Source organism: Petaurus breviceps, unplaced genomic scaffold, assembly GCF_028583685.1.
Source record: "Petaurus breviceps papuanus isolate PSGF00001 unplaced genomic scaffold, PetGlider_PUasm1.0 91041, whole genome shotgun sequence".
NCBI classification, from domain to species: Eukaryota; Metazoa; Chordata; class Mammalia; order Diprotodontia; family Petauridae; genus Petaurus; species Petaurus breviceps.
The window spans coordinates 18,525,571-18,545,768 of NW_027187400.1; the positions used below are offsets into that span (position 1 = coordinate 18,525,571).

Consider the following 20,198-nt stretch of genomic DNA (forward strand, 5'->3'; position numbering starts at 1 on the left):
TTCCCTTGCACATCATCTTTCTTCTTCAAAAAATAGTTTTGCAGGCATTTATTCTTTCTCCCTTTCACTGCACCCATCACTGAACAAAGTATCGAAAAGCAAAACCCTCCTAACAAACATCCATTGCTCAGTAAAACAAATTCCTAAACTGATTCTGTCTCAGCACATCTGTCCCAATGAGGGTTTAAGTCCGCTGCCTCTCTGGCAGGAGCAGGGTGGTGTGGCGTGATTCTTCTTCGAGCCCCTGGATTTGGGTTTTTTTTTTATCAGTGCATGGATCAGAGTTCTCAAGTCTCTCAAAGCTGTCTCTGTATGTGGGTACATCTGAACACCATTTTAGGGCTACTCTTTGCTGGCCACAGAGATGCTTATGGAATTATTAGGAAAGAAAATAGTCCTCAAGTTGTCATCAAATTATACGAAAGAAAGAACCAACAATTGTATTGATATTGCATCAGACAGTGGGGTAATGGAACAGGACACAAAGGGCCTGCTGGACTAATACCTCTACTGCAAGCCCTGAGACTCTGAAGAGCCCCCAGACAAGACTGTCTGCCGTCTGAGAATCCTGCCATGCGCAAAGCCTCCTTTTCCTTGGGCTGAGGCGGTTTGTTACCTTATATCTTCTTCTATCTTGGCCTGAGCTTCCAGATCAAAGGGGTCAGCCGCAAAGAGACGGATCCTCTCCTGCTCCCTCCGGGCTCGGTCCTGCTGCTGTTCTACCAGGACCCTAGTAAATTTCTCTGCAAAAACGAGAAATGTAAACGACCAAACTCCGAGCTGATGGAATTTTATGCCTTCCCACTGTTTGTTATTGTGTGTAAAACTTTTCAAAAGGCATCTGCAAGACAGACGTAAAGAGCCCATCTTAAACATGATTTGGAAAGCTCATTTTGATTTAGTCACTGCCTTGAAAGATGCACTCAGCACCAGAACTTTCAATAAAATCTATTTCTTTAAGCCAAGCATTCAGCAAGATCATTTATTCTCCTAAGAGTTTAATTATACCTGCCTCTAGTCTGATACAATGAACAGTTTGAGGTTAAATTAATGGAAAACTATTATCTGACAAATAAGTGTCTCAGGATTCTCTGGCTGGTTCTCTTCCAACCTATCTCTTGTAAATCATATAAATCACTAATAGCGTCTATTCTTTAACAACCTCTGCCCTAAATCAGAGAAATTAAATGCAAATGACAACATCAGCCAGTGTATACTGTACTACGTAATCATGTTGAGCAAGCATCAGGAGGCAGGAAGATCATCAGAAATGGTGCTTGGTTTCTAACTACAGAATCCTTACTCTGACATTTCTGAACATTTCGTTTTTTAGCCATGCAACCTTTATGATACATTAGTGCAACCTCAAACAATTAATCAGCCATGTAATCATGAGAAATAAAAACAAGTTCCTCCAAAACAAACATCTCAGTACCATGAGAGCTCTTATCAAGGTCACAAATGTGAATGGAAAGAAATATAAACTATCAAGAAAATAAAGTTTGATGAAATGATCCTTTCAAGGGATGCCTTTTAGAATGGCAATGCTTAATAACAAAGGGAGATATGTGAAAAAGGATGACATCAGTTTCCTTTGATTTCTCCGGCACTGGTAACAATATAGCTCCAAGCAACTAGACCCATTACCACCCCAAATCAAATTTGGGGGATTAAGCCAAGAAGGGGCACTCACAGCTCTACATGGTTGCCTGAGGCAAAGTCACAGAACCACTTTAATTGCCACCCCCTGGCTTGCTGGCTGACTTTCCATAAAGGCTTCCCTACTGAACAGGCCTGAAAATTGTTATCTATTACAGACACGCTAAGAACAATTAGAAAAGATGTCCAGGCTTAATGCCTACTAAGGTGCCCCTTGACACTGGCACCAAGTTGCCTCCACATCACACAGGACTCCAGGGCTGCCAGTGGGCAGCTGATTCTTCATCCCACACATGAGGAAGGCCTGACACAACTGACTTTCCCTCGAGGTCAGCTTGACAAAGTGACAGCCACACAGGCTTACCAAGGTCTCCGCTGAGCAGGGCTTCTGCCAGGGGTGGGTTTCGCTCCTTGAGCAGAGAGAGCTCATGGGGATTGGCAAGCAACATGTCTCGGAGTAATGCTGGATTGTCCAAGCCCTGTGGGGATGAAACTGTGTCTGCTGGGGATACTCGGGGTGGCTGGGCTGGGTGCTGGTGCATTCGGGGGCCTGATGTACCGGGCACAGCTATGCTGCTGAAGTCTATCCGGGGCAGGTCTGTCAGGAGAAATAATTTCAAAGTTTATACCAAATGACAACATGAAAAGAAAAAAAAAATTCAAGACAAATGAAGAAATAGCTTATTCCAAGCAAGATGGTGGGTGGGCCAACGAGATCCTGAGCCCTTCCCCTGACATTATATCTCCCCCCTTCTCAGCTACTTCTGTGGTGTGAGGATCCAGGTCAATGAAATGATTTAGCTGAAAGAGAACAAAGAAGTAAACTGTGATCCGCAAACTACTGTTTCAAAATCACCCAAGAGGGAACCTCTCTTCACACTGTTGCCTCAGCAGATACGTGGAATTTTTTTTCTAAAGCAATTATGCTGTGGATCTTCAGATACCCAAGAGGTGGCCCTAGGCAAAACCTTGGTCTGGTCCCGCCTCTGCATTAAAAAACCCCGACACCTGAAATACTCTAATTGGCAAAGAGAGACAAAGTTGTTAGATGCTAAATTCTGCAAGTCTGGGCTGGACTGCTGTACTGGCTTGGGTAGGTTTCTAACAATACTCTGGACTTACACATTCATCTGAGCCTTCTAAACACCAACTCACTGACTCACCCAATGCCCTGAGAGGTCAGAGGGTAGCAATCAGCCTCATTTTATGGGCAGAAAAAGGAGACAACAGTGAAGATACTTCACACAGAGAATATACATAAACTATAATAGGGTTCTTAAATATAACTCCCATGAGCATGACTGATCCCAAGCTGAGCTGTCATCATTCAAATTAAAGGTAAAAAAAAAGTTTAAAAAAATTTTTTTTAAGTTCAAAAGAAAACAAAGGCGTTTCCCTCAGATCATGGGTAGAGTGGTCTGGTCCACCTGAATTCAGATTCATTTTTTCCAACCATAACCATTTTTTTTAAGACTGCAGACTAATTACATTAGTCTTAAGTCTGAGGAGCTAAATTATCTAAAGGTAGCTTATGATCTCACTGAATTTCCACCAAGATCCAAAGAGGTACACATTAAAAGCAGGATTCTCTCCTGAAATAGCTCTCTCGGAGGTCACTAGGAGCCTGCTTTCCTGGTAAATCCCAACAGCCCATTTTCTGTCCTCCACCTCCTCGACTTCTGTGGCGTAGGACACTACAGCCCATCCCCTCTCCTTCAGATACCATGACAGTGCACTCTCATGGTTCTCTCCCTCAAGTTTCTATCCTAGGGCTTCTCCTTCCTCTCACTCTCTCCCTTGATCTATCACCTCTATGCAGATGGCTTCTAAACTGTTTGTCAAGCATCTTATCAGTCCCATATTTATTTTTTCCTTCTTTTAAATTTTTATTTTTTTATTCTGAATTTAACAAATAAAACCAGCATTTCCAGAAGAAGACTGTACATGAAACCACAAATCTCTTGTATGCATATATATTTTGCTTTTCATGTATATAATAAATTCAGCATGTAACTTTCAAAGCTATCTTGCTTATCTGTGATTCCTTCTGGTCTTCCACATGAAAAAAAAAAAACTTAAGACAAAAGAAGAAATAGCTTATTCCAAGCAAGATGGTGGGTGGGCCAAGGAGATCCTGAGCCTTTCTTAAGGGCCTCAATGTTTCTTTCTTTTGGCAACCTTTCCCTAACCTCCTCGATTTTCCACTTTCCAACCCTCAACATCTGCGTGGTCAAACAGAAAAGATTCTGACAGTGGCCATGTCCAAAAATGGCCATGCCTCATATTTCTCGCTGCCTGCCAGACAGCTACCACCCAGATGGCTCACTTCAACATGTCTCAAGTTAAAGTCCTCATCTTCCCCCTCTAAACATGCCCTTCTCCCAATTTCTTTTTTTCTGTTGAAGGTACCCGCACAGTCAGTCACAGTCAGGTATAATCTCAGTGTTACGTGGGATAGCTCCCCATCTTTCACTGCCCAAATCCTGTGGTATGAGAGCCCCATCTCTTGCATCTGGTCCTTCTTCTCTATTTCTGTATCCACTCAGACCCACCTTCTTGTTTCCACTCTACCTCTGGTTCAATTCACCTACTGCCAAAGCAGCGTATGTGATGTATGGCTACAAACAGTAAGTCCCCACCTTTAATGGTTCAGGTTAGACCACTAATTCTGGTATCCAAAGCCCTTGACAAATTGGCTCCAGGCTAGTTGCCCAGGTTTCTCCTTCACGTTCCCTAAGTCCCAGGAAAACTAGATCACTGTTCTCTCCTTAACTATGTTCCAGCCATTTCCCAGACAGAGCAAACAAGCCTCCTCATGCATCTGTACCAAATGAAATCCCTCTCTTCCTTCATGGCCTACTTCCTTGCCCCCATCTAGTCCATGAAGCCTTCCTTGATTTCTCCTTCCACAAAGGTCTCATGGCACTTTGCCAATGCCTCCTCTGACCCCTCACATTTATGCCGTATTGTATGTAGTATAGACATGTCACATCCCCCTCAAGCCTTTGCAGGCAGGGATTATGTTATTTTATATACAATGTCTTGCATGCTGTAGGTATTTAGTAAATGTCTGTTGAATTTTGCAGCTTAGGAAATCAGACCTCAGAGGAGTTGTGACTTGTTCTTGAACACAGGGCTCCTAAGTACCATTCAAGTGCCTTTCCCATCTGGCAGAGAAAGAAAGTTAACCTCTGCCCCCAGTGTGAGCTCATGTAACCACACCCATCAGCTGGGTTTCTGCCTGGGCCCAGGGAGAGTTATCCCCACTCTTGTATCTGCTTTATCTACCCTAACTGGTAGAACATCTGTGGGCCTTCTAGCTTGGGACAAGTTTTCTTTCCATTTTGGCCACACTCTATTTCGAAGTACATTCAAAGCAGGGCATTTTTAAAGAAAATAAAAACAAAAAACCAAATAAACAAAATGGCAAACAAGCCAAGTCTGCTTTGCTGGGCTGGTAGCTTGTGGAGCCCCTGTAAGGTCACAACCTTAGGAAGCACGAGAGGTTTCTGTATGTGTGCTGGCTGAGGACATAAAGGTTAGCCTCCACAAGACCATACAGTTCAAAAGTCCTTACAAGCAATGCAAACATGTTGTAACCATCCTCAGCAACCCACTAGCTCCCACAGAAATGGACCCAGTAAAATTAAGTTGCACTCTATTTTGATTTGCTAGCAAAAGCATCAAACAAAGTCAGTCAGTGGCTTTCCTGGAACCCAGAGAATATCAAATCAAATTGTAGAAAGACTTAAGTCAGCTGCTTCCCTCAAGCATGCTTGTATTTCCTCCTAGCCTCAGCAATGACTCTTTTGCAAGTTTAAAAAAAAAAAAAAAGGGTTACTATGCAGTGAGGAAGCTTGAGGGGCTTTCTGTCTGACGAACATTATCAAGATGTCAGCCAGCACCTGAGAGAACACCAGTCTCCAATGAGAATTTCTCAAACTGAGAGGTCTGGATGCTTTAGGTATGGATCCAGCCTTCTCCAAACCAACAGCTTCTTTGACACTTTTAAGTTCTACCACTGTGCAAGGGGTGGGGTAGTCCCCCAGAACCAAACAGGTTATCACTCCTGCCCTTGGATGAGCACCTGCCATCATTACCATCAGCTTGGGGAGCCAGGAGACTGAGAGCTTGAGCAAGCTTAAAGAAGTCTATGAATGGCAGGCAACCCTCTGGCAGCCTTTGGGGAAACCTACAGACCCCTTCCTCAGAATCGTATTTTAAAATAACTGAAGGAAATATGCTAAATTACAGTTAGAGATTAGTGAAAAGAAAGATCTCATTTCTTCCCCCTTCAAGTTCATAGGCTTCCTGAAATCTATGGGAGTCTGTGGACCCCCACTTAAGAATCCCTGGTGTGAGTTACTGGGGTGGGGGGGAGGGGGTATTGCTTGAAAGAGGGGAATAATAATAGTCCAGGAGGAAGCCCTGACCAGGGCTTCTGAGACAGATAAGAGCCCCTGCCTTGATGGGCAGAGCAGGGGTGAAATGATGAGAAACTGACCTCTGATCATTCCAAGTGGAATCATAGAAAGGGTGTGAGCTAGAGGAACTCTGGCCCCAGCTTCCCTGCCTGTCAGTAATGTGACCTCACATCAGGCCGGCATCACTACCACAAAAGGCCAAGCTTAGGGATCTTTGATTGGACTGGGCTGTTAGGAGGATCAAATGAGACCATGTCAAAGTGCTTTCAGAAATAATCAAACAGAAAATGCTGTTTGGCATTTACAATCCTCTATAACCCAACCTTGTCCTGCCTTTCCAGACTTCTTACACTTTGCCCAGCCTGCAACTCCTCAGGACCTACAGCAATGGCCTCCTTGCTGGCTGGCCTTCCCTCCTCTCCAGTGCCTCCTGGCTTCTCTGGCCTCTTTCAAGACCTGGCTCAGATCTCTCACTGCTTTTTGGGGGTGGGGGGTGCCTTTCTGCCCTCCACTGGCTCCTCCTCTCCCCCCATTGCTAGTGCCTTCCCTCTCAAGATGACTTTCATTTACACTGTAATTGCCTTCTATAAACAGAGTGGTTTGTATATTGTCTCCCTTGTAAGCTCCCTGAGGGCAGGGGCTTTTTTTTTTTTTTTTTACCGCCAGTCCCTCAGCACACGGCCTGCCTGACCCACACCATGTCCTTACCAAATACCTGTTTACTGAGGGCAGCACCTTGATCACATCACTGTTCAGAAGGCTTCAGGGTTCCTCACTGCTGGACTCCTGACCCTGACACTCAAGGTCTTCCATCTGGGGTTAAGCCTTCCCAGTTTCCTCCCACATCCTCTACAACAGCACCCCCGCTGCTCCTCACATCAGCCTTTCCATCTCCTGACTCTGGGCCTCTTTGCTGGAGGTCCTCCAGGCCTAGACCTCTCTCCCTGACATCTCCACCTGCAGGCCTCCTTGGAGACCCAGCTAAAACCACCCTTTCTTTGAAGAAAAGCCTTTCCCAAAATTCCTTAACACTCCTGCCTCCCTTCAGAGCAGCTCCCATTTATTCTGCAAGCAGCTTGTCTATGGGCAGTATTTTGCACATCGTCTTCCTCGTTAGAAGGTGAGGGCAGGAGCTGTTTCCACCTTTCTTTGTATCCCCAGAGGTTAGTGAGGTGTCTAGTACATACATACAGGTGCTCCACAAATGCTTACAGAGTTGTCTGGACTCCATGACCTCAACCTTGACCTCCTCCTCCCAGTTTCCAAATTCCAGTCAAACTAGTCTGTCTCTCCTCCCTGTTCCTGTGCCAGCCTTGGCTGCTTCTGTGGCCTAGCTGACACCTACCCCATGTGTAGCAGAGCCTATCCCAATGTCCATCCGCTGAAGTCTCTCTTTCAAGGCCAGTGGGGATGCTGACCTCTTCCAGAAAGTGACTTCTCCCAGCCTTTGCCACTGATCTCCTTTACCTTATCACAAACTACCTTAGATCACACCATGCTTTTGGAAGGGATGCCTCATTCGTTTGTGTTATTTGTCATCAGACAGCAAGTTCTTTCAGCCTGGGAACTGTCTGCTTTTTTCACTTTTTTTTTGCCCTGAACACAGCTCCTCACATGTAATAGGTTCTTAATGATGGTTTCTCAAATTGCATTGGTATCACTGTCTTCCATGGAAGTGTTACTCTAATACCTCACAGTGTCATTTCTTGATATCTATGCCAACAGAGCTCAAAGGCTAACTGATGCCACCAAGGGAAGGCTTTGTGTATGGCCCAGAAATGACCCATCATCTGTGGGCCCAGTCTGCTGAAGCTCAGAAATATAGCCACAGCCATCCCTAAAAGCACCTGCTATAAGAGACAGGGGCCACCACTCTCTGCAAAGGGTGTGGGAGTACCCACACAAAGAAAACCAGTCATATTCTTCAAGTGCTATTTATTACTCTTCTCATGCTGGCTACTGAGATGAGTAAGGGCCCAGGTGGCCACACAGGCATAGAGATGGGAATCAGGAATGATGTCACCCAGGAAGGCCTCCTTTCTTACAGACAGGCTAAGGGAGCCAGCTGGCCACCTGTAAGGGAGATAACTTACTTGGGAATTGAACAGGAGCTCGTGGTTCTGCATTCTCCTTCTGTCTCAAAATTACAACATCCCCGTCCTTCAAGCCATATGAAGCCAGTGATCTGTGGTTGTCAGTGAGAGGCCTCTCGGCATAAACAATCTGCAAAAGGAGAATCTAATTTAGTGCTGATTTAGGTAGCCCACATGTAGCCCAAAGAGAGAATACAATAATCCCTCACTTCCCTCGAACATTTCTAAAACAGTGGATACAAGGCTGGGCCTGTTTCCAAGTTAGGCTACAATATGGAAGCAACTCCCTCTGGGAATGGTAACTGTATCAACATTATATCATCCCCCTATCATTCACTAAGCAGTCTTTTGTCCCTGCTAGGATAAGTTTCCTAACCTGTTCCCCTTCCCCTCTCTCCCTATCCATGTAAGCACCCAGGAGCAATTTCATACCAGATGATAAACCAGAGGGCCTTCAGAGGCTAAAGGATTTAACAAGAGACAGGTTAATCAGCTTCAAGTACTTTTAAAAATGATCCTCAGCCTTAAATACAGCAGTAAATGTCTATGAGCATAGATAAGGGGAAACAATGAGCTGAAAACAAGAATGAGAATAGCAGCCAGCATTTATTTGATAAGATTTACTGAGGTCATCTCATTTTATCCTCACAACAACCCTGGGAGGGAGGTGCTATTATGATACCCCTAAGGATCATAGTAAATAATAAGCAGAGGCAGACAGCTGAAATGACTTGCTCAGGGTCACAAAGCTTGTAACTGTCTGAAGCTGAATTTGAACTCAGGTCCTGTGCTCCCTTCAGGCCCAGCACTACCTCATCATGTCCAAACAGAGGGAGAGAGGACCTTGCTCTGGGCCCTTCTGAGTGTGTGGAATCTCCACCGTCAATGCAGCCTCTCAGAATGGGACTTGATAGCAAAGCAGAAGGAAGGAAGTTAGACTCTGGTCTAGATCCACAGACTCAAAGGGGAGGATTCCAAGCCCTTCAGTGCAACACCTGACTCACAAAATTGAAAAAAAAGTAAGCTCTAAGAAGACCCCTTCCAAGGCTATGACCCTGTAAGATTATGAAAAACCAGCCAAACAAAAATGCTTAAAAACACCACTGCTCACCACAGTGCCTGCTTATCAAATGGCTGACATTCAATTGAATAACAAAATGTTTCCTGTTACTTCCTACATAAAACAACAAGCTTGATTTTTCTTTCTTGGTATAGATTTGTGATTTTAACTTAGTTCCCAGCAGACATTTGTTCAAATTTTATAATCACCAAAGAGCATAAATTCTCATAAGAGGAGAGGTTTGGGACTTTCCCATTATTCAAAACATTCATCAACAAGTGTGCACTTACTGTAGGGCAAGGCAAGGGACAAAGCAGTGGGGAGAAAAGGAAATATAAAACCAAGTCCCTGACCTCAAGTGGCTAACAGTCCAGTTGGGGAGATTCTTGTTTTACTGGTGTCAGAGGAAAGAAAGTCTGCAGTGGCTCCTATCAGTCTATAGCAGGGGTGGGGACCTGTGGCCTCCAGGTCCTTAAGTGCTGAATGGGCTTCACTGGAGGGCCTTGAGGCTACAGGTTCCCCACCCTTGGTCCTGAAATGATTGTCCAGTTCTAGTCATTTCCTTTGATGGTCTGTTAAATTAAGAAAGATACACTTAGCCTTCCTACATCATACAAAACTGACTCAAAAGAGACATCCCAGTTTTACTCACTAAGAAATGCACTTCTGAACAAACTTCCTCCCCTCACATGTCTTTAAGAATTCAGGCTGGAGGAAATGGCCATTCTAATCTGAGGGGAAGCATTGTTAAGAGAGCAATCTATATTACAGTAAATTAGATATGAATAAACATTCATTTGCAAACAAATTCATACCCCGCCCCCCCATACAATTGCTGCACACTGCAAATACAGAAACTCGGGAAGCTTCCACTTTAATTTAAGCTGCTAAATCCTCACCTTCACCTCACAAAATGGAAACATGGCCAGAGTACAGAGGGCACCAGGCTCTTCCCTTCTGCTCATCACAGAGCAAACTACACTACAGCCAACAGACATTTTCTTTTCTTTTCTTTTTTTTAGAGCAATCTGATAATCACATTAGTAATTAGGCAGAGAAACTGTAGACTTGACTGGAATACACTCAAACCTACAAATGTAAAAGTGCCATCTTATTCCTTCCAGTGGTTACAGATGCAACTTAGTCTCAATTTTTTAGAGATAACCCTAAAATTGCTTTCACTAAGTTTACAAACCTTCCAAAAAATATATAACTAAGGGTGATCAACTCCAACAGGTAGCTATCTGAAATGAACTGAGCCACTGCTTACTGCATTCTTTAAATCAAAAATCTAACAAAGCTAGGCAAGTGTGGTCTGGGATTTGGTGTTTTAACTTACAAATAAGCTTGTCCCTTAAAGATAAACAACTGAATGGGTATAAATATAAAATTGAGAAGGTACTTTATAACACCAGAAGATCCCTTCTTAAGTAGCCAAGGTGCCAGAATTGTAAATCCATTTTGTGATAGTCTGACCATAATATTCAGACCAGTGGGTTCCAAGTTGGTGCTAGAGGAAACAATCCTACCTATCAGAATAGTACTTTGTGCCTTAGTGATAAGGATCTATGATCCATATTATTCTAATTAATCTACAGCTACTCAAAATTCAAGTTGTGTCACTGGTAAGAAAATACAATAGGAAGCTTCTATAACTAAACAGCTCATCTACAGAACTGGCAAAACTGCCTTGTAATCACTCTAGAGGAGGCAGGGACCCAAGAGAACAAGTTCTAATCTGTAATTAACATTGGAAATTAGACCAGCTAATCAAACTCTGCAGTCCTTTATACAAAGAGATAGCAACTATTTTTCCATACCTGGGTGGAATGTTTAAATTAACAGAAGTTCTAATATTGCATGTCAGCATTAAGTGACTAACAAGGCTTCTCTGGGCCACAATGGAGCTGTAATGTCTTAAGTAATTTTTCACACCGTATCAATTATTAACATAATGGCCAAATAAATTACCTTTTGATCATATTAACAGGAAATTTTAAAAATACAACTACACCAAAACAGTATTCAATAGGCACTTGTAGTTTTTCCTAATTTCCCTTAGTCTAAAATACTGTTTTCATAACCTAAAGGTCTTGCTGTGTATAAGGCTGCAGTCTAGCATTATAGACAGTAATTATCATTATCTGGCACTCAGCATAATTAGCTCTACCTACAGAGATAGGTTACTTATAACATGTTTTAACATATGGCAGACATAAAAACTAATTTAAGTTCTGAAAATTGCTTGGATTAACCAAACAAGTCAGAGTCAAAGAATCAAACAGAACTGATGGCTGATTTCCTGTCCCACCTTGGATTAATCAAGATAGTATGCCCAGCCCAGATCTAATCACATGCAAGACAGCTTCTCCTCTAAATGTTCTCTCTGGCCATGGAATTGCCATAATCTGAACTATTACATTACAAAATGCAAAATGTTTAAACAGAGGATAGAGAGGTGTAGGAATGAGGCATCCACAGTAAAAGACTGAAGACTGAACATGGAGTAAAAGTGAAAGATATTAACTCTAGAGCACTTTGCAGGCAAATGAATAACTACTCAAAGAGAGAGAAGGTGTGAGGCAAAACTTGAGAAAAAATAGGTGGGAGAAGAATGTACCCTAGAGGAGACAGATGAAGGTACACTCCAGAGTAGACAGGGTTGTTTACTATTAGAATTTGAAAGGAAATGACTCAGTGTCTGGGATGTTCCTGATTGATGGGCAATGCAAATGAAGGAGGACCACCCAACACCTTAAAATAGATACCGGGTCATCAGGTTACAAGGCAGCCAGCAGAACAAACTTGAAAAACAGAAGGTGTTTATAGTTAGCTGGGAATCACAGGTTCTCCGTCTCTAGCAGCCCTAGGGTTACTCCACATTTCCATAGACTTAAATTAGTTTACCAAGGACCAGCATACCAGTCGGAAGGATGAACAAGGAAAGAATTTGAAATTAATTTAATCACTAGTGTAAAGCCGTCTAATCCTGTGAAGTCATCAGCTGTAACAAAAAGTATTCTTTATCTCTACTCTGGCTACAGAATACTGTCTTCTTCCAAATGTGATCATTCAGTAAAGAGTCTTCCTTTCATTCAGGTACAGCCATCTCAATTATCTGGGGAAACGTAAGCTGAAACTGTTTCAGACATTTGTCACTCTCATCTCTCCCAACAAGCAAATCTGAATAACCCACATTTAACCATTTTAAATGTGCCTACCTTTTGATAAAGGTGAGTTTACCTCAAGTCAAAAAAAAAAAAAAAAACAGGAGGATAAATCAGCCTCACTTGGGCAATCTGCCCCGTATTTTAAAGAGACTCTTGGGAAGCAATAATCCATTTTATCTAGAATTCTTGCTGCTCAAATTGTATCAGGTTATCCACCGGAAATAGTGCACTTCAGAATACACTGCCCTTTACATAACTTTATGCCAAAGGGCTAAAGTCTACACTATAGGAAGGACTTCCGATTACCTTCTGAACAAAATATTGACACAGTTGTTTAATATAACCCAGAGGAGAACAGAAAGTTTGGTTTCACTGGGCAAGAATTTAAGGAACAATTTCATAAGTGCACCAAATGACCCTAATGAACTAAGTTCAACTGTGATTAACCTGAAATGCTTTGAAAATATTCCAACAAGTACAGCACAGGAGTCTCTCTCTATGCACACACACACATATCAATTATGTTAAAACAGTTAACAAAAATTCATTTTAAAGTTCACAGATTTCCAAGTTAAGGTTTCTTTCTATAGAGCTACTGTTGCCAAATGTTGGATGAGACAGTTCAGTGGGCTAGTAGCAATCCCAGTGTTAAGCCAATTTATGGGATTTTAAATGTTACTAGGACCTTACCACTCTTTTGGTTAAGTGAGAAAAGGATAAAGAAGGATTTACAAAACAAATACTCATAAAGCAAATGTTTTGCTGAAGCCCTACAACAGAGCAAACAGAGGGGATACAGAAGCCATTAGCTCATTAGATCATAGGATTTGGAGCTAAAAGGAGCCTAAGAGATCACTTACAATCCAGCTCCTTTATTTTACAAATGAAAAGAACTGAGAGTTTGAGAGTGTATAATTTGCCCAAGGCAGGGGTAGGGAAACTGCAGCCTAGAGGCCACATGTGGCCCTCTAGTCCCCAAGTGCAGCCTTTAGACAGAGTCCAAGTTTTACAGAACAAATCATTTTATTAAGGGGAACTGTTCTGTGAAGTCTGGATTCAAAGGGCCACATGTGGCCTCGGGTCCCTAGGTTTCCCAGGCCTGGCCCAAGGTAACACAGGTGCTAACTAACAAAGCCAGAGGAGTAAACACATTTGAAGACTCCAACGATTTTTTTTTTTTAAGGAGAAATGCTCAGGGAAGATAATGGCAGCACATTTCCTCAGGTCACAATTCACACAGCAAGCCCCAAGCAGATCTGTTTTTGTAACTATCACAAAACAATCCTGGGTTATAGGAAAAGCAGGTACCATCTCCCCTGTGCCTCGCCTAGCACGGTGCCTAACACTGACCACTGTACACGACCAAGAAAGGAGGCTCAAAGGATTTAAGTGACTTGCCATGGTCACATGGTCGCCAACAAGAAAAGTGTCTGCGCTGGGGATAGAAACTGAGATCGCTTAATGCACTATACTCCTAGAATCACAGCTTAAGAGCTAGAAGAAACATTAAAGGTTATCTAATTCAACCCCCTCATTTTACAGAAGAGGAAACTGAGACCCTGAGATAACCCATGACTTAAGGTTACACACGAAGGCAGTAGCAAAAGAGAACTCTGAACTCGGGTCCTTTGTCTTCAGATGGACCCTTTTCACTATTCCATCTTTTATCAGCCAAGCCCATCTATTAAGGCAGTAACTTTTTCACTTTTTGATGGAGGAGGTGAAAGGTTCCAACATCCTTTAATGGTAAAAAGCCCTGAATTAGGACATCAGTGGATCTGGATTTGAATCCAGCTTCTAACTGCTACTTAATTCCTGTGACCTTAGTCAAGTTATATCTTTCCCCTCTGAGCCTCAGTTTCCTCTTCTGTAAAGTAAGAAGGTTCTTGTAGCCTACAATCTATTACTTTGGGGCAAATGGATATTTCTAATGAAGGAAGCCGGGGGCGGGAACCTAGCAAAAGCGTCAGGCAAGGATGAGGTGAGATGGAGATCAAACTCTGCATGCTTTGGGAAGGGGGAACCAAGAGGACTCCGGGGGCACGAGACCGGAAAGCGGAGAAAAACTGGCATAAGCCATGGGTTTGGAGTCGGAGGCCCTTCTTCGGGCCTCAGTCTTCACCTCTATAAAAGGGGGAGACGGAGCAGTAAGGCGGCGGCGGTAACCCTTTGGACATGGGGGAGGGGGCCTTTCCCTCCCTCCCCACTTCCCCCAGCTCACCTGGCTCTCAGCCGCTGGGATGCCGGACTCGAGCTCACAGAGTGCTCGGAAGTTGTGTAGCTCGAAGTCGGCGTCGACCTGGAGGGAGAAGGTGACCTCGGAGAGGTCCCTCCGCACACAGTACACCGTGAGCAGCATGGCCCGCGGGGCGCTGCCCGCCCGCAGCCCGCAACCTGCCCGCACGCAGCCGGCTCGTTCCTCGTCCCGCACAGCCCGAGCCGAGTCGAGACGACCCGCAGCCAGGCACTAGCAGCACCGCAGCAGCACGTCCGCCTCCCAGCCGCCGCCGCCGCCAAGCGAGCCGGCCGCAACGCACCGCACCGCACCAACCCGCACCCGCACGCCCTGCCGCTGCCGCTGCCGACGCCGCCGAAGCCGAAGCTGCTGCCGCCGCCGCAGCCACGACAGCGTCGTAAAGGCCGCTTGCCCCGCCCCGCCCGTCCTCGGCGCCACCTGGGCGGGCGGGAGCAGCGGGAAGAGGAGGGGCCAGAGAGGGGGAGGGAGAGAAGGAGGCTAATGAAGAGGGAAGGGGGAGGGGAAAAGCGGAAAGGGGGAGGGGGAGAGAAATTAAGTGCAAGGAAGACGAGGAGGAGGAGAAAGAGAAAGGGAAGGGTAGAAGGAGGTGGGGAAGGAAGAAAGAGAAAGAGGAGGGAAGAAAGGCAAGAGAAAAGAGGAATGAAGAAGAGGAGGGGAAAGGTTAAAAAAACAACAACACAACCAACAGCCCCTGCTGGAGGCTGACAGTTTAACGGGGAGACAACATGCAAAAAAACTTTGTACAAAGAAGCTATAGACTGGGATAATTTGGATTTAATCAACAAAGTGAGTTACTATGACGAAGGGGGCCTGTAAAAGGCTTCCTGTAGAAAGAGGATTTTATCTGGGACTTAAAAGGAGCCTGGAAAGCCAGGAGACAAGAGTTGGGAAACAGAGCACAGTAGGAATAGTAAGGAGGCTTATAGTCACTGCATCATGGAGAATATGGGTGGGGTGTGAGAGAGGTAAGAAGACTGGAAAGGTGTGGGGGGGGGGGGCCGGGTTATAAAGGGCTTAGAATAGGAAATTGGATTTTATATTTGATCTTGGAGGCAATAGGGAACCACTGCAGTTTACTGAGTAGGGGTTAACACTTTAGGAAAATCACTTGGGTGGCTGACTGGAGGATGGGCTGGAGTGGGGAGAGACTGAAGGTGGGCTGACCCACCATCAGGCTATGGCAATAATGCAGGTATGAGGTGGTGCGGATCTTCAGTAGGCAGGTTAAGTGTCAGAGGAAGGAAGAGATTTGAGAGATACCGCAGAGATGCTGCAGAAGTGAAATAAACAAGAGATGCTGAGGAGGTGAAATAGACAAGAGATGCTGCAGAGGTGAAATGAAGAAGAGATGCTGAGGAGGTGAAATAGATGGTGAGATGAAATAAGTGCTGTAGAGGTGAAATTGACAGGCCTTGGCTATAGCTAGAATATAGGTGGGAAAAGAGAGTGAGGAGTTTGACTCCTAAGTTGTGAACCTGAGGGACTGGGAAAGAGAATGAATTCTGTTTTGGACATGTTGAGTTTAAGATGTCTACTGAACATGCAGTGGAAGATGTCCAGTATGCAGTTGGAGATGTAAGACTGGAAATCAACAGAAAGGTTAGGGCTGGATAGATAAATGTGAAAATCATTAGCATAGAGATGATAATTGGGTAGCACAGGTGGCTCAGTGGCTAGAGCACTGAACCTGGAATCAGGAACACCTGAGTTTAAATCTGTCCCCAAACACTGTGTGACCCTGGGCAAGTCACTTAACCTTTGCCTCAGTATCATTCTCTGTAAAATGTGGACAATAATACCACCTATCTCCTAGGGTTGCTATGAAAATCAAATGAGATAATAATTGTAAAGTGCTTAACACAGTGCCTGGCACATAGTAAGTGCTAAATAAATGTTAGCTATTATTACTGTTGTTAATTGAGGAGAAAGGGATGAGAGAGAGAAAGGAGAAGGAGGTGTAGAGGGAGGAAAAGGAAAAGGGGATAGGGGAAGAAGAAAAGGAGAGAGAAAAACAATAGAAAAAAGAGGGAGAAAGGAAGTGGGATAAGAAGAGGAAGAAAGGAATAGGGAGTAGATAAACGGGCCACTACAGAATAAAGAATAAGGTACCCAAGGTAAGCCAGGACCTAGTAGCTGACCTTGATTCCATTTATTCATTCCACAGGCACTGAATCCTGAGAAATTCAAGGCCCCATAAGGTGGAGAATGGGAGGCATATGGCAAGACTGGAAAAAAGGAGGGAAAAAGTTGATGCAATTAAAAAAATGGAGAAGAAAATAGGATATAACAAGTCATAGGTCTATAAGATTATTTTATATTCCCAGTAAAATTCTAGAATTATTGTAAGCTGAACAGTGAACATCAAGAAATGAAGGCAGTGATGACAGAGCCAGTGATTTCTATGAGCACAGTTTATGGCAGCCCATATTTCCTGTTTTGGAGAATGCTAGAGTAAAGTCTAGATTTTAGCAAAGGATTTGACTAAAAAGCTCTCTTGCCATTCTTGTAGTAAAGATTAAGAGATGAGGGGCAGCTAGGTGGCACAGTGAATAGAGCACCGGACCTGGAGTCAGGAGGACCTGGGTTCTTCAAATCTGGCCCCAGACACTTAACACAAAAACTAGCCATGTGACTGTAATAGTAATGGAATTTAAAGATCCCCCTATATTGGCTTGGTTTTCAGGTTGAGTGTTAAAACCCAGAGCTAGTGAATCCCACTTGTAGGATTGACTTGTTGATGTGAAAAGAGAGGGCTTAACTGGGAGGAGTTGGTGCCAGGGATATAGAGAGGCACAAGCAGAGGAAGAAGAACTTTTGGAAGCAGCATTGTGGAGACAGAGAGAGAGAGGACTGCTGAAGACCAGTTCAAGCTGCCCAGGACTTTTGAGAGCTGCCACCTAGAGCTGCCAAGGACTGAGGAGACATGGCTATGATGCTGGTACGTTGTCTGTCTGTTTTGGTGTTGTTTTGCCAGATTTTTCCGCTGGTGAAGGGCAGTGCTGTTGTTGCAGAGGTCCTGGAAACTTGTTCTTGGTTCAGAAGCCCTGAAGAAGGATTTTCTTGTTGTATGTTTACAGAAATCCTGGAAGAGGGTCTTGCTAATGTTTTCAGGGGTCCTAGGACTGTTCTGCAGACAGAGAATGAATAAATGAGGACTGATACTGGCAATATATCTTATGGCCTTGTTAAGCTTTGTCTCCCCAGGAACAGAGATTACTGAGAACTTGCCTCTGGTCAAGATGAAGAAAAGACGTATCTTAATTGTAATTCAGTTGTGACCCAGGGGTGGGAAACTTTTGACTTTTTTTTGTGCTCTGTGACTGACCAAATGAATGTACTTTGTTTATTATTGAAAACTAATCTCATTTGAGAAGAGGGACTTTGTGATTGACTAAATGAATGTACTGTCCAGGGGTGGAGTAGTACTTGGAAGTTATTGAATTACACATGGTGAATGCTGTATTTTAAATTATGCTGTATTTTGATTTTCTCTGTTCTTAATTTGTCACTGAATAAAATGGAGAGCTGCTATGCTGGTATTTTGAACCTTGGAAGTTGCCTTTGCTTGGCATTACAGTGATGTTGGGCAAGTCACTTAACCCCAATTGCCCTGCCCTCCCCCCTCTAAAAAGCAAAACAATAAAAAAAAATAAAAAGATGAAGAGACAAGAGCTGTAACGGGACTGGCCAATGATCCCAGTCTTTATGGATCTGCTTGAACTCATACATACAATAATGTAGTTGAAATCAGACTTGGTTGAATGGTGGGACCCAAAGAGTAGCTCTTAATGGTTCCTCCTCAACTTGTCCTCTGTCTTGAAGTTACTTTGTATATACTTTGTATTTATCTACAGATCTTTTACCTAAACTAGTCCTGTGTGGTCAATTGTGAACATCTCCACGTGGGTATACCATAAGCCTCTCAAACAGAACTCGTTACTATTCTCTCTCTCTACCCAACCTGCCTCTCCTCTGCTGAAGGTACCACCATCCTCCCCAGGCACCAGGTTCACAAGTGCTGAGTCATCTTTGACTCTCCCTTAACGGGAATGGGCTTCCTCAGGAGTAGTGGGACCCCCCCCCCCACCTTACTGTACATCTTCAAAGCAAAGGCTGGATCACCTTTTCTCAGATACGTTGTAAAGGAGATCCTTGGTCAGGCATGGTTTGAACTAGATGGCTTCTGAGTCCTTTTCAATTCTGAAATTCTATGAGTCTGTGAAGAGAAGGAAGGGAAGAGGAGTCAGGGAAGGAGAAGAAGGGAAGTAAAAGTGAAAGTAAAATGAGAGTTGAGGGAAAGAGGAGGAAGGAGAGAGGAAGAAAAGAAGAGTGAAGTAAAGGGGAACAAAGAAGGGCAGAAGGAAAAGAACCTTAGGTCAGGCCCTTATTGCCTCTTGCCCTAAATTATTGTGACAGCCTCCTAATTGGTCTCCCTGCCTTAAGTTTCTCACCACTCCAGTCCATCCTACACATTGATGCCAAAGTAATTTTCCTTGGGCTCAGGTCTGATCATGTAATTCTCTTACTCAGTCACTCCACTGGCTTCCCTTTGACTGGAGGATAAACTATGAACTCTTCTGATTAAATCCTGAAGCACTTCACCACCTGGCCTCAACCTCTTTCCAGCCTTGTGGAACTCCCACAGTCTGAGACCTAATGAAGCTGGCCTTCTCTCTGTTTCTTGTTCCCAACACTTCCCTCCATTTTCAGTGCCTTTTTACTGGCTGTCTTCCATACCTGGAGGGCCCTCTCTTCTTAGCTCTACCTCATGGAGTGCTTCTTTTCCTTGTCATTTAGCTCAGCCACTATCTTCTGCATGAAGCCATGCCTGATTCCCCCCAATGTCAATGCCTTCCTTCCCAAATTATCTTGCATTTAATTACTTTTGCTACACAGCATATATTTATACATGTACTTGTCTCCTTCATTAGAATGTAAGCTTCTTTTGAGTAGATACTGTTTCATTCATTATACATGTTTCCCCAGCACCTAACCCAAGTGGCTGGCATAAAAGTAAATGCTTAATAAATACTGTATTGATTCACTAATTGCCAGATCCCTTAGCACACTTAGCAGCCCCTACTTCTTTTCCTTCTCACCTCATCCCACTGGTGCAGAGAAAAAATCTTCCCCAGAGCAAAAATGAGATATGAGAATAATGGCCAACCAACTTCATTCCCCTGAACCAGGTATCCAGTGGACCAACAATGGATTACAGAAAATGTGCATGTTCTTGTAAAGTGAAGCTCATTGGAGATGACCCAGGCAATAGTGTGGGCTAAGTTCATTCCAGCAGGGGGAGGCCACAGGAAATACTTTGGAATTCCAACAGGAAGTGGGAGGCTTTGGAAGGATAATACTATTGTGTTAGGCTTCTTTCCTCTTGGTACAAGACCATCCCTATTTCTAGAATACACTCCCTACTCACCTTATCCTTTAGAATCCTTTCTTTCTCCAAGGCCTAGCTCAATCACCATCTCCTGCTGATGTCTTGCCTAATCCATCCTTACCTCTATCTCCCAACAAAAAAATATT

At 43.9% G+C, this 20,198-nt stretch overlaps 1 protein-coding gene and 1 long non-coding RNA gene across 3 annotated transcripts in view; one reads left to right on the forward strand and one right to left on the reverse strand.

Annotated features, from left to right (window-relative positions):
• DDI2 (DNA damage inducible 1 homolog 2) overlaps positions 1-14,998 on the reverse strand; it is a 37,462-nt gene extending 22,464 nt beyond the window's left edge. The window contains exons 1-4 of one of the 2 annotated variants that reach the window (XM_069078444.1): positions 14,628-14,998; positions 8,177-8,306; positions 2,024-2,257; positions 617-743 (exon numbers count right to left, since the gene is read on the reverse strand). In XM_069078444.1, the coding sequence (XP_068934545.1) occupies positions 617-743; positions 2,024-2,257; positions 8,177-8,306; positions 14,628-14,765 (629 nt within the window). In that variant the 5' untranslated portion in view covers positions 14,766-14,998. The remainder of the gene's footprint in view (positions 1-616; positions 744-2,023; positions 2,258-8,176; positions 8,307-14,627) is intronic. The other variant, XM_069078443.1, reaches the window with a different exon arrangement.
• Positions 14,999-15,168: 170 nt separating this feature from the next.
• On the forward strand, positions 15,169-16,940 carry LOC138153956 (uncharacterized). Its single transcript, XR_011166512.1, has 2 exons — positions 15,169-15,449; positions 16,828-16,940. It is a non-coding gene; the product is annotated as an uncharacterized lncRNA (long non-coding RNA).
• Positions 16,941-20,198: the final 3,258 nt, after the last annotated feature.